A 19,441-nucleotide genomic window follows, 5' to 3' on the forward strand; every position below is an offset into this window, starting at 1 on the left:
AGCCTACTATTACGAGTATTAGGGGCATAAAAATTAAAAATAGTCTAGCTATCAAACTAGTTGCTGAATTTAGAGGCAACAAAATGGGTGTTGGTTGAGATACCTACTACCAATCCCTTATCAAGATTCCACATCATGGCAATCCCTCTAGAAGCACCATTAGCCTCACAATAAGTGTCGCTAGCTCACCTACAAGATATCTTAGAGAAAGATTACCCCATTCAAGATATAGAAGTGTTGTATAACATAGGTGTATAATATTGTGTGTATTGTAATTTTTTAGTTGATTTCTATTATATTTTTAGATGACTCTACAACACCCCTAGGATCAAATGAAAGATCAAGATAACTTCCACAAGAGATTGGCAAGACAATTGCATGAGGATGCAAGAATGCTATTATTGATAATGGACTAGATTAACATCCAATGGATTGATTTGAAATGTACATAATAGGCCTCCTTATATAGGAAATGTCATAAGAGACAATGATAAGGAGAAGATAAGCTATCACCCACACAAGGTGGAATCATATGTCCACCAAAAGTGGACCATCCTACATTATTCAATGAAGTATGTGCGATGATGACAATTATAATGTGATAAGTACACAAAAGGTGGAATGAGATAACAACTATGACCACCTACAATGGAATTCTCCTACACCATGTGTTTAATTGAGGTGCAAACTCCTAAGTGTCTCAATCAAAAACTACCATGCAATGCACTATCCTAAGTAAGCTTAAGTAAGTTTAATTAGTGAATATTTAATTATGCCAACGAACCCCCTTAAGTGCAACTTAGGGGAATACACTTAAACTCACAATGCAAGATGGATCTTGGCTACTTGGCCATTTTAGGTACCCATGTACAATATGCAATGCAATACATGAAATGTAATCTCTCATAAAATGGAGAAAGAGAGAAAACCTCACGAGAAAAACCTTCCCCCAAAAAGAGAGATGAAAACAAGATGCATGGATGGATGGAGTACTCAAGACCCCCCAAACATTGCATACATAATGTATATAGAAATAATGAACCTCCCCCCCACCCCCATAGGAAGGAAATAAGGAGATATGATATCTCCCCCATGACGAAGAAGCTCCAATGTAGATGAAGAGTACCTACAAGCAAAATATAATCCAATGCCAACAAGAAACATGTCTCTCCTTAGGAAGAGATAAATACATCAAAAGATGAAGAAGCCAATCCATGTAAAAAGTGAGGAAGGAGGAAGAAGTTCTACATGTATGCATCTTTGAAAACTGAATAGGTGTCTCCAAGCTCAAAGATTCTATCACACCATCAAGCTAACCTATGAGATGTGAAAAATCAAGAGAACATGAAGAGTTGGGAAATCCAATCTCCAAAGAAGGTGAAGAAGTCTCTTAAAGGAAAACCTCCTCGGATGTATTAACCGAATCTACATTATGAGACTCATTTGAAAGAGCATCTAGGAATTCATCCCCCACTGCAAGATTTGAAGCATAAAGATCATCTTGCTGAATAGTAGAACTCATGTTTGAAGAAGTAGGAGGTGGAGGAGTAGGAAGTTCAACTCTTGTCTCAAGAACAAAATGATTCAAGTTTCCAATGTTCTCCTCATATGAATTATTCACCCTTGATAAAGAGTTCGCTACATCATGAATATCATCATCATTATCACCAAAATGTGCAAAAGAATAGAAGCATGATGTATGATTAAGAACTCCCATAGCTATGACATCTCTAGTCTCCATGTCCCTAATATAGACATAATCAGGAGTGAACTCAACAATTTTATCTTGTGCCCCATGAGTAATTTGGTAAATGGAAAGGATATTATTTGTCAAGGATGGTACACAAAGAACATCATTAACTGAACCCTATCCCATAGGAATAGAACCTTTCCCACAAACCTTCATGTATGTATTATTACCCATCAATATAGGTGGAGAATTACCAGGCTCACTAGAAGAAAACATATCTATAGAAGATGTCATATGACGTGATGCACCTGAATCAAAAAGCCATTTACCTTGCTCAGGATGTGTGGAAGTAATGAGTGCTTTTCCTTTGCCTCTAAATGATGATGTAGATGTAGATGTAGCAGTTGCCTGATATTGAGAAGAAGGAGAAAACAGTGATGTGGGCAACTAGATACTATTCTTTTGAAGAATGTGAGTGAGCTCATCAATCTTCTTATGGAAACAGTTATGCTTATCATGTCCTATCTTTTTTCAATAAGCACATTTATCTCTCTTTCTTCTAGATGATTCCTCTCTTGAAGAGGACTTGGATTCAATATTAAGTTGTGAAGGAGAGTCATCACCTTTGTCATGTTGCTTAGGATCCTTATGTTGTTTGTTTCCCTTTCCTTTGGGAGCCTTTGGAGTGGATTCATTTGCAACCAATGTTCGATGCTTTGAAGGATTCAATTGACCCATGTGTACTAACTTTTCTTGTGCCCTTGTGAGCTGAGCTACAAATTTATCAAGAGAAGACATTTTGTATGCACTACCAAGAGCATCCATAGTAGCATAGAATGTTGAAATAAATATTGAATATTTAGGACCTAGCTTGGAAAGAATACATAATTTCAATTGCTCATCATCTTTAGTAATGCCACAATTAGAAAGCTCCAATCTAATGGAATTGAACTTAGAGAAAAAGTCTTGCTCATTGTTAGAATCACATGGACTTAGACCTAGAAGCTCATTTTCCAATTTGAATTTTCTTATTCTATTAGATTTACCAAAGATGTGTATAGGATGCAATATGATATAACAAATCATTGGAGATGGTAGATCTAAGAGAGCCAAGTGCTTTATCCCTTCTATTAAACCATTTCTTTCTTTCTGCAACACCTATATCTGGTTCAAGATTCTATCCAAGAATAATTCTAAGCAATCCAATACTCATCAACTGATTAGAAACTACTTGTTTCTATTCATGATAGTTATATGGAGTGAGTAATGGAACTTTTGAAAAATCCATAATGAAATCAAATGATGACTGAAATCAACTGATAACTCCTTCAAATTACCAATTCAATTTAAAAAATTGAAATCCAAGTATTCACCAAGTGAAAAATATAGCCAAAGAAGATCTATTTTTGAAAGTCATATGTCAACTCCAAATCATTGAAATCTAGTTACAAATCTAGAAATTGGAGGAAATATCATGCACTTTCAAAAAAAAATGCACCTAAAAATGTTACTAAATGTGCCCAAATAGAGCCTTAAAAGTTGGGAAAATGGGATTTGTGATTTTCAAAAAAATTTAGAGACAGAGATCCAAAATCACCTACACCACTATGTAGATTGTGATATTCTATCCCAAAACAAAAAAAAATTGCTCCGAGAAAGGAGTTTGTATGAGGGAGATATCATTGTTTGAAAATTGCCTTTGAAATAATTTTTTTTTGAATCACTATTGCCACATCTTCAAAAATCAAATGGCTCTAGATTTGGCCTCAAATGTCCAATTTGGATGAAACAAAATTTGATTTAGGGTTTTTTAGACCTCCTCTATATGTGCGAACCTCTGATTTACACCAACAAGCTCTAATTTTCACATCCAATAGAAGGTCAAAAAATACAACTACCAAAATCTCCTCCAAATTGTGATGTCCAAATTGTCAATGTTGCACCAACAATAAGTCAAGTCAAGATTGCACTTCTTGAGAAGAAGTCTTCACACCATGAGAGCTCTAATACTATATTAGAGTTTTAGGTGACTCTACAACACCCCCAGGATCAAATCAAAGACCAAGATAACTTCCATAAATGACTGGCAAGACAATTGCATGAAGATGCAAAAATTCTATTATTGATAATGGACTTGATTGACATCCAATGAATTGATTTGAAATGTACATAGTATGCCTCCTTAAATAGGAGAGGTGATAAGAGACAATGATAAGGAGAAGATAAGCTATCGCCCACACAAGGTGGAATCACATGCCCACCAAAGGTGGACCATCCTCCATTATGCAATGAAGTATGTGCGATGATGAGGATGATAATGTGATAAGTGCACTAAAGGTGGAATGAGATAACAACTATGACTACCTAGAGTGGAATTCTCCTACACCATGTGTTTAATTGAGGTGCAAACTCCGAAGTGTCTTAATCACACACTACTATGCAATAAATTATCCTAAGTAAGCTTAAGTAAGTGTAATTAGTGAATATTTAATTACACCAAAAATTTCAATAGTATGATTTTTTAGGATAAACCACGGACAGAAATAAAACTACATGCAAATATAACCAATAACAGAAAATAATAGATCACATAGAAATGAACACGAGGCACCAAGATTTAACGTGGTTCACCCAATCCCTGGGCTATGTCCACCAAAATACCAAGTCCAATCTTATTACAATCCGTAATCCCTTATAGCTCAATACTGCCGCAAGAAGCAATTTTGCATCACAACATAATAAAAAATACCCAACCCTAAACCCTTTTATATAAGTATTAAACTGCTTTACGGTTATAACATGTCGGCCATAATATGATGGCTACCATGTCAGCCATGGCCCAAAAGTTTTTTCGGGGCGATGCCCCGAACCCCACTATTTATGAAGTATGTACAGTACTTTCTTGATCAGTCACCATAATCTAACAATCTCCCACTTGGGGACTAATCAAGCTCCACACTAAACACTAATCTCCCACTTGGAGACTGATCTTGTACCAATACCACTACCACATGAGGCTCCCACTAGATCGAACCTCCCTAGACTCTGCTATTCTTTTATTCATGTTCAGTCTAAAAGACCAACAAAAGCTGAAGAGGAGTTCAACTTCTCCCTTGTTACAACCTTTGTCAACATATATGCTAGATTGTCATTGGTATGTATCTTCTCCAGCTTTAACTGTCCATCCTTCGAAACTGATCGAATGAAATGGTACTGCAACTGTATGTGTTTAGTCTTAGAATGCAGAGCTGAATTCTTAGCAAGATGAATGGCACTCTTACTATCTGTGAACAAATAATTATCCTTTTGAGGATGTCCCAATTCTTCCAAAAAGAACTGAAGCCATATCATCTCTTTGGCTACCTCTGTAGTAGCAACATACTCTGCCTCTGTAGTGGATAGAGCATTAATATTTTGTAACCTAGAAACCTAGCTCACAGCTGCCCCACAAACAGTAAAGACATAACTTGTAGTACTCCACCTGGTATCAATATCCCCAGCCAAATTTGAGTCAACATAGCCCTATAAATCAATAGTAGAGCCCCCAAAGTGTAAACACTTATTGGATGTTCCTCTCAAATATCGAAGAATCCACTTGACAACATTCCAATGCTCAAATCCTGGATGACTCATATACCTGCTAATGATTCCCACTGCATGTGCAATATCTGGCCTAGTGCATACCATAGCATACATCAAGCTTCCTACAACTGAAGCATAGGGTACCTTGGACATCTTATCCTCCTCTTCTTGTGTCTTGGGACACATCTCCTTAGTCAATTTCAAATGACCAGGTAAAGGTGTGCTGACAGCTTTAGCATTCTCCATAGAGAAACATTGCAACACCTTCTCAACATAATCAGCCTGAGATAGTGTCAATGTTCTATTGTTCCTATCTCTACAAATCTTCATACCAAGGATTTATTTTGTTGCCCCTAGATCCTTCATAGCAAATGCATGTGCTAACTGGCGTTTTAGCCTCTTAATATGATCCATGTTAGACCCAGCTACAAGCATATCATCAACATATCGACATAAAATAATGTAGCTATCATCATCCAACCTCTTAAAATAAACACAATAATCTAAATGACACCTGTTATAGCCATGCTCATGCATAAACCTGTCAAATTTCAGATACCATTGCCAAGGTGCTTGCTTCAAGCCATATAAACTTTTCTTCAATTTGCACACTAAGTTCTCCTTACCTTTGACCTCAAATCCCTGTGGCTGAGCCCTATATATTTCTTCATCCAAATCACCAAATCCAAGCCAAAAGACTTAAAACAGCACGAATAGAAGTCATTTTAACAACAGGAGAAAATATGTCAACAAAATCAATTACCTTTTTCTATGCAAATCCTTTTACAACTAACCTGGCTTTAAATCTTTTCTTACCTCCTTCCTCTTCATTCAACCTGTAAACCCACTTATTCTGTAAAGCCTTTTTACCTACAAGCAACTTGCACAAATCCCATGTCTTATTTTGCAGTAAAGATTCCATTTCATCTTTCATTGCAGACTCCCACTGAATCTTAGCATCCACCTACACAACTTCATCATAACTTTTAGGTTCACCAACATCAGTAAGTAAAATAGAATACAAAGAGGGAGAAAACCTTTGTGGAGGTCTAATTTGCCTCATTGATCATCTAACATTCACTGGTGTGTGTGGTATTTGTTGTTGCAGTTGTTGCACATCATGAGAAATGGCTAGAACATTAGCTTTTGGAGTATCATCCAGCACTACATAATCATCTTCTTTCTTCTCATGTTGCTGCAACAGATCTTTGTACAACACTTTCTCATTGAATATGACATCCTGACTTCTAACAATTTTAAGATTTTCAAAATTCCAAAGCCTATAACCAAATTCATTAATGCCATATCCAACAAAGATACATTTCTTTGATTTAGCTTCTAGCTTGGTTCTATTTTCAGAGTCTATATGAGCAAAAGCTTCACAACCGAAGGTCTTGAGAAAAGAATAACTCACCTTCTTACCAGTTCATGCTTCCTTTGGAATACCACAACCCAAAGGAGTAGAGGGACCTCTATTAATCAAATATACTGCAGTATTGACAGCCTCTGCCAACATGTGTAAGGGCAACCCAGCATGCAACCTCATGCTCCTTGCACGCTCCATTATAGTCCTATTCATGCGTTCAGCCACTCCATTTTTCTGTGGAGTCCTTGGAACAGTTTTCTGTCTATGAATACCATTAGTGGAGAAATAATCTTCAAATTCATGACTCCAATACTCACCACCATTATCAGATCTAAGACATTTTAATTTCTTACCAATCTCATTTTCAACCAAGCATTTCCATTTCATAAAAGTTTGAAATACATCAGATTTCTGTCTAAGGAAATAAACCCATACTTTTCTAGTTGCGTCATCAATAAATGTAACATAATAATGAGAGCCAGCAAGGGAAGATACCTGAGCTGGTCCCCATACATCTGTATGCACAAGCTCTAATTTCTCCTTTTTGTTTTCCTATCCAGTTTTTACAAAGTTCGCTCTCTTTTGTTTTCCATACACACAACTTTCATAGAAATCCATATTGGCACATTTCAGACCTGGTAAAACTTTCTTTGAATGAAGTACTTTCATACCTTTTTCACTCATGTGCCCAAGTCTATTGTGCCACAGCGTTGTATCAGAATCTATAGCGGTTATTCGTTCTCCTTGCTCAACTACAGCAATTGTTCCTGAACATTCATTTTTCTCTGAAACAATCAAAGTAGAAGGAACAATATGACTTATACAAAGGTAGAAGGTGCCTACTTTCACACCTTTTGCTACTACAAGGGAACCTTTTGAAACCTTCCATTTTTTATCATTAAAAGTAACTACACAACCCTCATCACTGAGTTGCCCTACTAAAATTAAATTCCTACTTAGTTTTGGAACATGTCTTACCTCATGTAGTAGCCAATGATTCTCATTCTGCAACTTAATCTTAATTTTTCCCTTTCCAACAATTTGACAGGGTTCATTATCCCCCAAATAAACAAGCCCAAAATTCCCTTGGACATAATCAATGAAATAACCTCTATGAGGTGTAGCATGAAATGAAGCACCAGAATCTAAAACCCATGAATCGTCAACACTCTCTAAAGATAGAAGCAAAGCATCCTCTTTGGATTTTTTACTTACCACATTTGCCTCCTTGTCTCCATCTGATTTATCTCCTTCATTTTTCTTTCGATTCCAGCAATCTTTCTTTTTGTGCCCTAGTTTCCCACAGTACCAGCAATCATTTGGTCCTCTCGATTGAGACCTCCTCCCCTTTGAATTTCCTCTTGATTTCCCATGATTTCAAGAGTTACTTCCTCTTTCAGTCATTCTGCCCCTACTTTGTGCATTCAAAGCACTTCCTGATGTAGATCCACTTGAGGATTTCCTACGAGTTTCCTTACTCAAAACAACACCGATCACATCATCATATTTTACGGTACTAGATCCAGGAACAGAATTACTCACTGTCATTACCAAGCCATTCCAGCTTTTAAGCAAAGAACACAAAATCAAGAGAGCCCTAATTTTTTCATCAAAATTGATCCCCACAGAAGATAATTGACTATTAATAGTATTAAACTCATTTAAATGATCTGCAATAGATCCACCTTCTGCCATTTTCATATTAAATAAATGCTTCATGAGAAATACCTTGTTTGAAGCGGAGGGCTTTTCATACAGTGTCGATAGGGTTTTCATCAAATCTTCTGTCATCTTTGCTTTTTTAATATTAAATGCCACTGATCGTGCCAAGCATAACCGAATGCTTCCGAGTGCCTTTTTTTTCAAAAGATCTCATTCAGCCTCTGACATAGTTCCCTGATTCTTGGCTTTGCTTTCCAACAGCTTCCATAAATCCTTCTGATATAGATAGTCTTCCATTTGCATCTTCCATAACTGGAAGTTCTGCCCATTAAACCTGTCAACCATCAGCTTTCCCTCATCTTCCATCGCTCCCACTCAACCGTGAGACACCCACTTAACTGTGAGACTTTCCTGCAGAGGATAACTGAAAGACAACCTCGCTCTGATACCACTTGTTAGGATAAACCACGGACAGAAATAAAACTACATGCAAATATAACCAATAACAGAAAATAATAGATCACACAGAAATGAACACAAGGCACCAAGATTTAACGTGGTTTACCCAATCACTGGGCTACGTCCACCAAAACAAAAAGTCCAATCTTATTACAATCTAGTGATTACAACCTGATTACAATCAGTAATCCCTTACAACTCAATACCGCTGCAAGAGGCAATTTCGCATCATTGCATCACAACATAATAAAAAATACCCAACCCTAAACCCTTTTATACAAGTATTAAACCGCTTTAGGGTTATAACATGTCAGCCATATGTCAGCCATAATATTCGGCTACCATGTCGGCCCACTATTTATGAAGTATGTACAGTACTTTCCTGATTAGTCACCATAATCTAACATGATCTTAATTGATAGGTTATTTCAATATATTGTATGGTACTTTATGAAATTTCTATCCTTATTTATCTAAATTCTTAAAAAAATAATGAACAATATATCTATCGATAACATGTTCAAATTTTATGATATTGCTATGAGGATTCAATTGTGTAATCTTTGAGTCAAACTCATTGACCCAAGTTTCATGAGTAGTGGTTCACATGATTTTGACTAAAAATCTACATAGTTTATTCATGTGATAGCTTTATACTTGTTGTGGAAAATATCTCCTACTTATTATATTTAAAGTTATTTATTATATCTTAATATTATACATATTAAATGGACCATTTTACTCTTTCGTAGTGAGATGATGTTATCTTCTATTCTAATTGTGGATAGTAATCACAAATGTCCTTTTGATTCATATCCTCCTCTATTGTATGTTTCTTTGCTAGCCACATGCATATTCTCTTCTTACCCAAGCAACATGTCACATAAGAAATCAATGAGAATCTCCTGCTATCTTATATTGTTGTTAAATGCCCATGAAAGTTTACACTTATAATTTTGGACAGCGTTGAAACATAAAACTTAATATATTAGATAATCCTAAACATCTACTTACATTTGATTTGTAGACCACCTTTTGTTGTCATTACTATTACTTGTTGATAATTTAAATATGAAATTTCTCAATGATAGAAATAATGTGATGTCTACTAGCACTCTACCTTTAATAATATCAAGTCTTCTTGATCTTCAACACCATTTAAAAAAATTTAACATTCAAAATTTGTATGTAATCTTTTTTCTTCCACAATCCCATTATTTAGCATTTTCTAAATTATGTTAGTGGTCACCATTTCCTTAATCATATTAGTAGTGGTCATTTAATACACCTTGAATAAGTCTTCTAATATTAGTCATCCCAAATTGCTCTTAATGATTTGATGAACTTTTATGAAATCATACTAATCTTCAAAACTAACCTTGAACATAAATCATGTAAAATACGAATCTGCATTGACTTCAAATCCCTTATTATTGTCTTCCTTCCTAAGAGTTTTGACTTTATCTAACCTTCCCAATGACAGAGTTTTGACTTTTTCTAACCTTTCTTTATTTGGCCTGAGCGGCATCTCTGTTACACTGACTTATTCCAAATGAGTTATACATTAATTAAGACGAGCATCCCGGATTGAGAGGACGAACCTTCCCATGTGCTGCTCACAACTCATTTCGTATTTTTTAGTGTACGGTGTTTGAGATACGTCGTCCTCGATGTTTCCAATATTGACTTTGAATGTGACAGGAATCTACGCCTCAAAACGAAAAGCCAAAATATCCAGTCAAAAATTTCCTTACAAACACTCCGACTTTTCGTGAACGTATTGACCAAGGGAGACATATCAGAATGGCGAGAAACGCAATTTTAGAAGTAAATTGTAGTGTGGTTAACATCAGAGGTACGTTGAAGATATTTGGGGAAGATGGGAGTTTGGGAGAAGTGGACGATTGACGTGAGAGAAAGTTTAGGGGAGGTATCCGCAGTCCTTCAGAAGGACGTATTTTATGACGTTCCATCGTGTTTGAAGAATGACCAGACGCGGTACTTCTACCATCCCAAACAGATCTCCTTCGGTCCTCGACATTTCCAACTTTCTGGCCGCGCAGAAAACTTGACTGTCTCTGAAAATTTCAAGTCAGAAGTCGCTCGTAGGTTTAATGGGCAGTTGAGCGGAGGCGGTATCGAATCATTGGCGAAAAAGCTTAGAAGTCACATGGGCCGCCTACAGAAAAACTATGGCATAGAAGTCGTCGGCAGATTTCCGGAAGAAGATCGGCTTGATGGGCTCTCCTGGATGTTGGCGCGAGATGGTTGTTTCCTTGTACAAGTCCTCGATGGTTTTGAAGATGGAACAAGTCCTCAGGGACAGGAAGAAGGGACCGGAACGAGTGAGGGATTAAGGATGACCGTGTTGCAGCATATTCTTAAGAGGGACAATCACCACCCTTTGTTGACCGAAATAGCTAAAGATATGTTCAAATTGGAGAACCAGTTACCACTGTGGGTTTTGGAAGAGGTCAGGAAGGCGCTGGAGAAGCCGACGGAAGATTACTGGTTCGAGCCAGCACTGAAAAACTTGTCTCCTATTGAAGTAAATGGGATAGCCGGCAGCCGGACGTACAAGAACAGAATTCATATCCTGCAGTTGCTTGGTGAATATATGATCGACAATAAACCAATCCCATCTCCTTCTACTAGAGAGGAGGACAACCGTCAAAGTGAAGCCGATCACACTGCACTCCTATTTGGTTCTACACGGCGGCATGGTCAGAGAATCCACAAGAAGCATTTCAAATATATAATTATCAAGCTAATTAGGGTTGTCTTTGGCCTAATATTTGTGTTCCTGCTTTCCCCTGTTTTACTCATATGGGTTGTATGGCTAGTCATTTGGTTAATGAGAGAATCCTATCAAACGTACTTCCGGGGCACAGCAGAGGAGGATAATCGTCACGTTCCAACGATAGAGGAGCTGCATAGCAAAGGCGTGAAATTCAAGTCACTGAAGGGCAAAGGTATCAGCCACATACATTTCAATGAGAGAAAGTTAATACTGTACCTCCCCAAATTCACAGTAGACGACAGATCAGAAGTGATGCTGAGAAACCTTCTGGTGATGGAGACGCAATGGGAGGAGGAGGAGAAGATAATAACGAGGTACGTGGTGTTCATGAACGACCTGGTCAACACCAGTGTCGACGTGGCTCGGTTGAGACGACGAGGTATCATCGCCAATAAGCTTGGAAGCGATGAAGATGTCGCTTGGCTCTGGAACTCTGTCACTATCCCGGCCACTGACATACCATGTTATGAACAGATTGAGAAGGTTTCAAGATCCTTAAATGCTTACCGAAGGAAATGGTGGAGGGTTCTGTGGGCTCAATTTTGGAGCCTTCACTGTTCTAAGCCATGGCTAGTCGCTTCTCTTCTTGGAGGTATCGCGCTTCACTCGCTAACGATTGTACAAGTCGTTTGCTTATTTAATCGCTGCTCAAAACCAGGTTAGTAGCTTAAAATTTATCAAAAGCTGCTGATTTACTTAGTTGTATTGCTAGAAGCTGGATCTGAACCGCCAATTCTGGTGCTTCCCAGATCACTACTACCTCATTTGCTTTATTTTTCAGTTATTCAATGTTTCAAAGTGTCATCGAGATATACGATTGTTCTCTTTGATCTTGAAACTGTTTTATAGACAGTTAGAGAGGCGGATTTTGAAAAGGTGAAACAAATATTACATAATTCTCTTCCATCTCTTTCGTATTTATTATTATGAAGAAAGACATACTGAATATTCTGAAAGAGGTATTGTGAACTTTCATTCATTCATTCTAATGATGGATTGCAGAGTGTGAACAGAAATGTTAATGAAAAAAGTCAAATAAAATCTAAAACAGAAATAACAAAATAAATTATGATGAATTGTAGAAGATTATTTTTCTTGATTGATTATTATATATTTTTCTTTTTTATCTTGCTCTCATTCTGATGATAGGTCATGAAATGTGATAAGAATCATTGATAAATTGTTTAAATAGTGAAAACCAATACAAAACAGTTGACGATAAAGGGAGGAGCGGTGATCGGGTAGGGTTTGGACATTTCTGCAAGCAAGAACATGGAGGTTGAGCGGCTGGGCTAGGGTTTTTCCCCTAGCCTGTTCTTGGTGTTTGATCTTTACTATTTTTTTTGTTCTGTTTGGATTGCTAGCTACTGGACATAATTTGCGTGGGTGTTTTTGGAAATTTTCTGCAGTCAATTTTGGATTGGGGTTTTCTTGATTGCATGGTAGGGCCTGGGATTTCTTCTGCGTTGGTGAGAACAGATGGTTCTTCTCCAACTATGCATGCAATGCGATCTGAATCGTTTTATTCAGAGGAGAGCTCCAAGCTGAAAAAAGTTAATGGTTGTTTTCCGCGTAGCCATGATCGCCCTGTTCTGGTTATTCCTCCAACGAATGTAATGGAGGACATTGATTATTGGACCAAGCATGCTTTGATATGCAAATTTCTTGGAATCTGAATTTCCCTATCTACTCTTGAGGCATGGATCCACCGCTCATGGTAGGTGGAAGGCGATATGGAGATTATGTTGGTAGGGAATAGTTATTTTTTTGTTGTATTCTCTTGCATGTCTGATCATGATCATGTTTTTGAAGGAGGCCTTTATTTCTACAACCATGTGGGGTTATTTGTCAAACCTTGGCATTCAGGTTTTAATTATGCTGAGGATCTCCCTTCAACAGTGCTAGTTTGGGTTCGCTTGCCTCGTCTTCCCTTGGAATTTTGGTGTGAAGACATCCTTCGAAAAATTACTGCTTTGTTGGGGAAGCCGACTGCGATCGCACATCAATCCCTCGATAAAAAGGTTATTTCTTATGCTAGAATTTGTGTTGAAATTAATTTGAATAACCCATTACCAGATTCTTTGGAAATTTGTCTGGGGGATTCTTCTTGGGTGCAGCAGTTAGATTATGAATCCCTCCCTTTTCGTTGCCGGATTTGTCATGAGTATGGTCATTTACAGCGTCAGTGCCCCTTAACTCGAGTTTCAAAGGAGTGGATGGTTCTATAGCTGGCAATTCTGGTGGTTTGGCAGATACTATAGAGAAAGGACAATCTCAAATGGCTAATACTACCAAGGGGATGAATCTGCAAGATGCTACAGGTAAGGGTAAGGCTCAAATGCAGGATAAGGATGGATTTACCCATGTTTGCCCTCGAGCTAAGGGACGTGGTCAAAAGAGGCCTTTGAAAGAAAGATTATCTGATTCAAGTTTTAACCGCTTTGAGGTGCTGGATAGTATGGTTCTAGAGGAGGGTATTCCTCCTCCTATCTCTTCTAATCTAGTTTGCCCAAATGAGAGATATGTTCCTAATGATGCTTGTGGGGCATCCCAAGTTGTAGTATATCAAAACTGTGAGGTCCCTGTAGCTCCTGTGACAGAGGCTCTGGTGACTCCTGCAGTGGTGGAGGATAATGATGTTGTTTTGGCTAACATGGTTAAGGATGTGCTACCATCAGGTAAGGGCAAGGGATCTCCTCTCCCCTTGGGGTTGACGCCTCAACCCTTTGAGCAGACTTCTTTTACTCCCCCTCTAAGGAGTGGGCGCAAAACAGACCAAGAGAAGATTAAACTCATAGGAGATATATTGATTGAGTGTGGTTCAGTGAAACCTTTGGATTCTCATTTTTCCAATTCTACCCAATGATGATTATTCTCTCATGGAATGTAAGGGGGTTGAATAGCATCCCTAGACAAAAGGCTATTCATAACTTGGTGGTTGATCATAGTCCTGATGTTTTTTGTATCTAAGAGACTAAGCTCTCTGTGGAGTCTATGGTCCAACATGCCTCTAGTATTTGGTCTCATGACCAATGCTAGTGTGTTGGGGCAACAGGTAGTGCTGGTGGTTTAGCTATATTTTGGGATCCTCAAAAAATTTCTCCTCTTGGCTGGATGTCTTCTCGCTCAGCTCTCTCTATGGTAGCTTTTGCTCTAGCCTCGGGAGAGGTAATCATGGTTACTAATGTGTATGCACCTGTTGATCTTGTGGGAAAGGAGGAACTTTGGGAACATATTCAATATGTTAGAAATTGTCATCCTTATCATCCTTGGGTGTTAGTAGGGGACTTCAATTCAGTTTTAAGTTTGGAGGAGAAGCATGGTGGTTTGGCTAGATTGGGGCCTTCTTCTGCTCTTCTTCGGCAACACATATCTCTTTTGTATCTCTTTGATGTTAAGCCTTCTAATGGTCTCTATACCTGGAATAATCGCAGGACTGGTGTTGCTGCTATCTCAGAATGTCTGGGTAGATTTCTTGTTTCTTGCTTCTGGGTTAGTGGCACCCTTACTATTTCTTCAGAAATCCTTGATTGGAGGGGTTCAGATCATTGGCCAATCAAATTTTCTGCTATAGGGGCTTATGTTCCGAAGCATCCTCCTTTTAAGTTCCAATTGATGTGGCTTCGTGACTCCTCTCTTCATGATTTTGTTTCTGTTGGTGGAAAGATGGTGCTCCTGCATATGGTACTGCTATGTTCTCATTTTCTAAAAGGCTTCAATATGTTAAAAGGCAGCTCAAGATATGGAATAGGAAATGCTTTGGGAACCTTCACTTTATGAAGAGGCTTGCTCAAGAAGATCTTGATGTCATCACAAGGGAAATTAGAGATCGAGGTTTCTCAGAGGGTCTTGGCAAGGCTGAATCCCTTGCATCTAGAGCTCTAGAAGAATGGAAACTTCGAGAGGAAATTTTTTGGAAGCAAAAGGCTAGAGTTGATTGGCTCCAGGAAGGTGATCGAAACACCGCCTTTTTCCATAAAACAGTGCAATCTCACCGGAATTAGAGCACTATCTCTTCTTTGGTTAATTCTCAAGGTATCCAACTAAATTCCTTGCCAGCTTTGTTCCAGGAGGCTATTTCGTATTTCTCTACCCTCTTCTATGAGGACTCTCCTCCTGCTGATAATGAAGAAAATATTATTTTGTCCTATATTCCTTCCCTTATCACTCAGGAAATGAATGATTATCTCATGCATCCAATCTCTTTGGAAGAGCTGGAGGAGGTGGTCTTTGGCATGCCTAAGGGGAAGGCTCCTGGTCCTGATGGCTTTCCAGTTGAATTCTTTCAGGAATTTTGGACATCATTAATCATGATTTTTTGGAGGTGGTTAAAGAATCCTATGCTAGCAAGCAGATGCTTCGAGCTTTGAACTCTACATTCTTGACTCTTATTCCTAAGAGAGAGGGTGCTAATCAATTGGAGTTTTTTAGACCAATTGCCTTATGTAATGTGGTTTACAAAGTTATTACTAAGTTGATTGCTGAGAGACTAAAAAGGTGGCTTCCCATTATTATCTCAAAAGAAAAAGGTGGTTTTGTTGCTGGCAGAAAAATTTTGGATGGGGTGGTTATTGCTACTGAGGCTATTCACTCTATGGCTACTTCAAGGGAGAGAGCCATGTTTGTTAAGTTGGGTATGGCTAAGGCCTACGATAGAGTTAAATGGAGCTTCCTAAAGAGTATTCTTCTTTCTTTTGGATTTAGCTCTGATTGGGTGAGTTGGATTATGAGTTGTGTTACTTCTGCCTCTTTTTTTGTTCTTATTAATGGTCAACCTTCTCAATTATTTGGTGCTTCTAGAGGCCTCCGCCAGGGTGACCCTCTCTCCCCATATCTATTCATCATTATGGCTGAAGGCTTGGGCAGATTCATTAAGCATCAGGTGTCCCAGAATTCTATTCAAGGCTGGCGGTGGGGTAATGGCTTACCTTCTCTTTCCCATCTTCAATTTGTTGATGATTCTGCTCTTGCCGGTCTTGCTAGGATCAAGGAAGTTGAAGCCTTTCGACATGCTTTGGACATTTATTTGGCAGTGTCAGGCCAGAAAGTTAATGAGCACAAATCTTCCATTTACTTTTTTAACACTCTTGATTCTATTCAGCATAGGATTGTTGGTATCCTATAATTTCAGATCGGATCACTTCCTTTGACTTATCTTGGCATTCCTATTACTGTTTCCAGGTAGCCACGTCTCTTCTGGCAAAATTTGATTACCAAGCTTCAAGATAAGGTAAATCATTGGACTCATAGATGGCTTTCTACTGCTACCCGGGTTACTCTTCTTCAAGCTATTATCCAAGCTCTTCCTACTTATAGAAGCATGGTTCACGCTGCACCTATTTACTTTTTCAAGGAGTTTGATGCTCTTTCTCAAAAATTCCTTTGGAGTGGTAATTTGAGTAGTACTAAATGGAGCTTGGTTAATTGGGTAACTGTTTGTAGGCCTAAAAAGGAGGGTGGTCTTGGTCTTCGATCTGCTCTATTGAGTAGTCAAGCTTTGGCTACTAAACTTTATTGGCGATGGTGCTCTGGACAACATCAACTTTGGGCTCGTATTATCACTCATAAATATTTTCATGGTGCTGATCCTTGCTCTGTTTTTGCACTTCCTCTTGAAGGTCGTGGCTCAATGGTTTGGCATACTTTGAAGACAGGTGCGATGTTGGTGAAGAGGGGTCTGTTCTGGATATGTAAAGGAGGTTCTCAGGCTTTTTTTTGGTCTGATGCTTGGGATGGCTTCCCTTCCATTTTATCCATATACACTCATCTTCAGCCTCTTTGTGACTCTTTCCTTGCCGTTGGATGGGATAAAGTAGCTCATTACAAGACCCCTTATCAGTTGGGACCTATTGTTGGTTATAGATGGAAGCATCCTTCCAATTGGCCTCCTGGAGGTACAGACATGGATCGTCTGCAACTTTCTCAAATTTTGGCCTTTAGAGAGTGTTCTTCTTTGCTTGGTCTAGATGTTTTGGCTTGGGGTGGTACCTTGTCTGGTAAATATCATGTCTCTGCTGGGTATCAGGAGATAACTAGACAATTATTTGGGGATGCTGAGCTCCCTTGGTGGAAGCAAGTTTGGAATAAAGTTTCTTGGTCCAAGTGCAATTTTTTCATGTGGCTAGTGGCTCACAACTGTTGTCTTACCTAGGATAATCTTTGTAAACGTGGATTTTAGGGCCCCTCTTATTTTGTTTTGTGTGGTAATGGAGAGGAGTCTGTCTCCCATATGTTCTTCCATTGCTCCTATTCTACTCAGATATGGCAGCTTTGGTGGAGCGCTTGGGGTTGCTCTTGTCGGCATGCTTCCTCTTTGCCTGAGTTTTGGGCCCGCTTGGGTAGTGCTCCCTCCAAGTCTTCTTCTCTCCATGTTGCTTGGATTGCTGGCCCATCTTTCATGCTTTGGCATATCTGGTTGGAGAGGAATCCTCGCATATTCCAAGATGTTCGGCTTGGTGTTTTGCATCTTTGGTGGAAAATATCACATTCCCTTCAGGAAACTATTCTTGTGAAGTGTGAGCTTGATGGGGGTATGGATCCGGTTGATCTTTCTATCTGTAATCACCTCAATTTTCATCTTCGGGATGGGGCTATAGCTCATAGGTTTCCTTCTATGTCTAGGCAGCTTCACCATCAGAGGAAGGGTCGGGTTAACCGGGATGGGCACTAGACTCCTCCTCCCTGTGGAGTTCTAAAAATTAACACTGATGGTTCTTCCCATGGGAATCCTGGTCCTGCTAGTATTGGTGGAGTGGCTCGTTGTAGTGTTGGGGATGTTAAATTTTTCTTCTCAATTCATAAGGGTGATTATACTAACAATCTCATGGAAGCTCAGGCTATTTTATATGCTGTGGAACAGTGTTGCTTGCGGGGATGGAGTAAGATTATCTGTGAGTCTGATTCCCAGGTGGTGGTGAACATGCTTTCTTCGCAAGAGCTTGAGGATGTTAGTTGGTAGCTGGCCACTGTTGTTAAGCAGATAATTTTCTTCTCTTCCTCTTTTCAGTTTATTAGGTTCACGTATATTCCTCGTGAATGGAATAGAACTGCTGATTGTTTAGCCAAATGGGCTTCTAGTCATGATCCGGGTTGGAATATTAGGGATAGGAGGCATCTGTCCTTTGAGATGGTGCAAGAATTTGATGATCTTTTTGCTCAAGATTGAGCTCCTTGTTGAGCTCTCCTTGTTGTATTCCTTTCTATCTTAATAAAATTTTACCCCTCTTTTTGTCCAATACAAAACAGTTACAATAGACTCATAATTTCATGTATCTAATATGATGAAGAGTTTTTTTTTTTTTTAAGAGATTAAAAATATTTGATTTTCAAAGTCATCTTTAATTTATTGATGAAAATGCATAAATTATAAAGAATAAATATATTTTTAATGAAACTCAATTACCTTGGATTCTATTAAACATGTGGACCATGTACTAATTAAATTTTTATTTGAGCTTTCATTCATTCTAATGATGGATTTTAGAGTGTGGATAGAAAGTTTAATGTAAAAAGTAAAATACAATCTAAAACAGAAACAACAAAAAATTTGTTGAAGCCTAGATTAATTATTATTATTATATGTTAAGCGAAGGTAGATTCGAACCCAAGACCTCCCACATGAGAGGCTCACAAGTTATCATTATGTTGTAGGCTTTTGCCTTTCTTTTAAGATTTTTAAGACTTCATTTTTTTTACATATATTAAGTAATTGATTTGTAGTTTTTTTTTTTTTTTTTAAATATCTTGGACACATTTTTCCCAATATTATCTAGGATCACACTCTATGGTGCATTGTCTTGATGAGATAGAGAGAAAAAATGTAGCACATCAAAGTGAAGGAAGAGAGAGGTGGGGAGGGGGAGGGGGGTGGATCATTGATATA

The 19,441-nt window shown here is 38.4% G+C and overlaps 1 protein-coding gene across 1 annotated transcript; it reads left to right on the forward strand.

Annotated features, from left to right (window-relative positions):
* Nucleotides 1-10,638: 10,638 nt before the first annotated feature.
* On the forward strand, nt 10,639-12,842 carry LOC149560700 (putative UPF0481 protein At3g02645). The gene is made up of 4 exons (XM_089827670.1): nt 10,639-12,217; nt 12,272-12,297; nt 12,409-12,473; nt 12,752-12,842. Exons 1-4 carry the CDS (start codon nt 10,639-10,641, stop codon nt 12,840-12,842), a joined length of 1,761 nt encoding a protein of 586 aa, XP_089683796.1.
* The last annotated feature ends 6,599 nt before the right edge of the window (nt 12,843-19,441 follow it).

Source organism: Cupressus sempervirens, chromosome 4 (genome assembly GCF_028749045.1).
Source record: "Cupressus sempervirens isolate cs-2001-9-10 chromosome 4, ASM2874904v1, whole genome shotgun sequence".
Lineage (NCBI taxonomy): Eukaryota > Viridiplantae > Streptophyta > Pinopsida > Cupressales > Cupressaceae > Cupressus > Cupressus sempervirens.

What these genes read in the sequence shown, in the direction of transcription:
- LOC149560700 (XM_089827670.1), top strand. Translation starts at nt 10,639, where the DNA reads ATGGGAGTTTGGGAGAAGTGGACGATTGACGTGAGAGAAAGTTTAGGG. An exon ending in GATCTGAACCGCCAATTCTG is followed by an intron (nt 12,298 to 12,408) that starts GTGCTTCCCAGA and finishes ACTGTTTTATAG; the next exon opens with ACAGTTAGAGAGGCGGATTT. An exon ending in AATTCTCTTCCATCTCTTTC is followed by an intron (nt 12,474 to 12,751) that starts GTATTTATTATT and finishes TTGTTTAAATAG; the next exon opens with TGAAAACCAATACAAAACAG.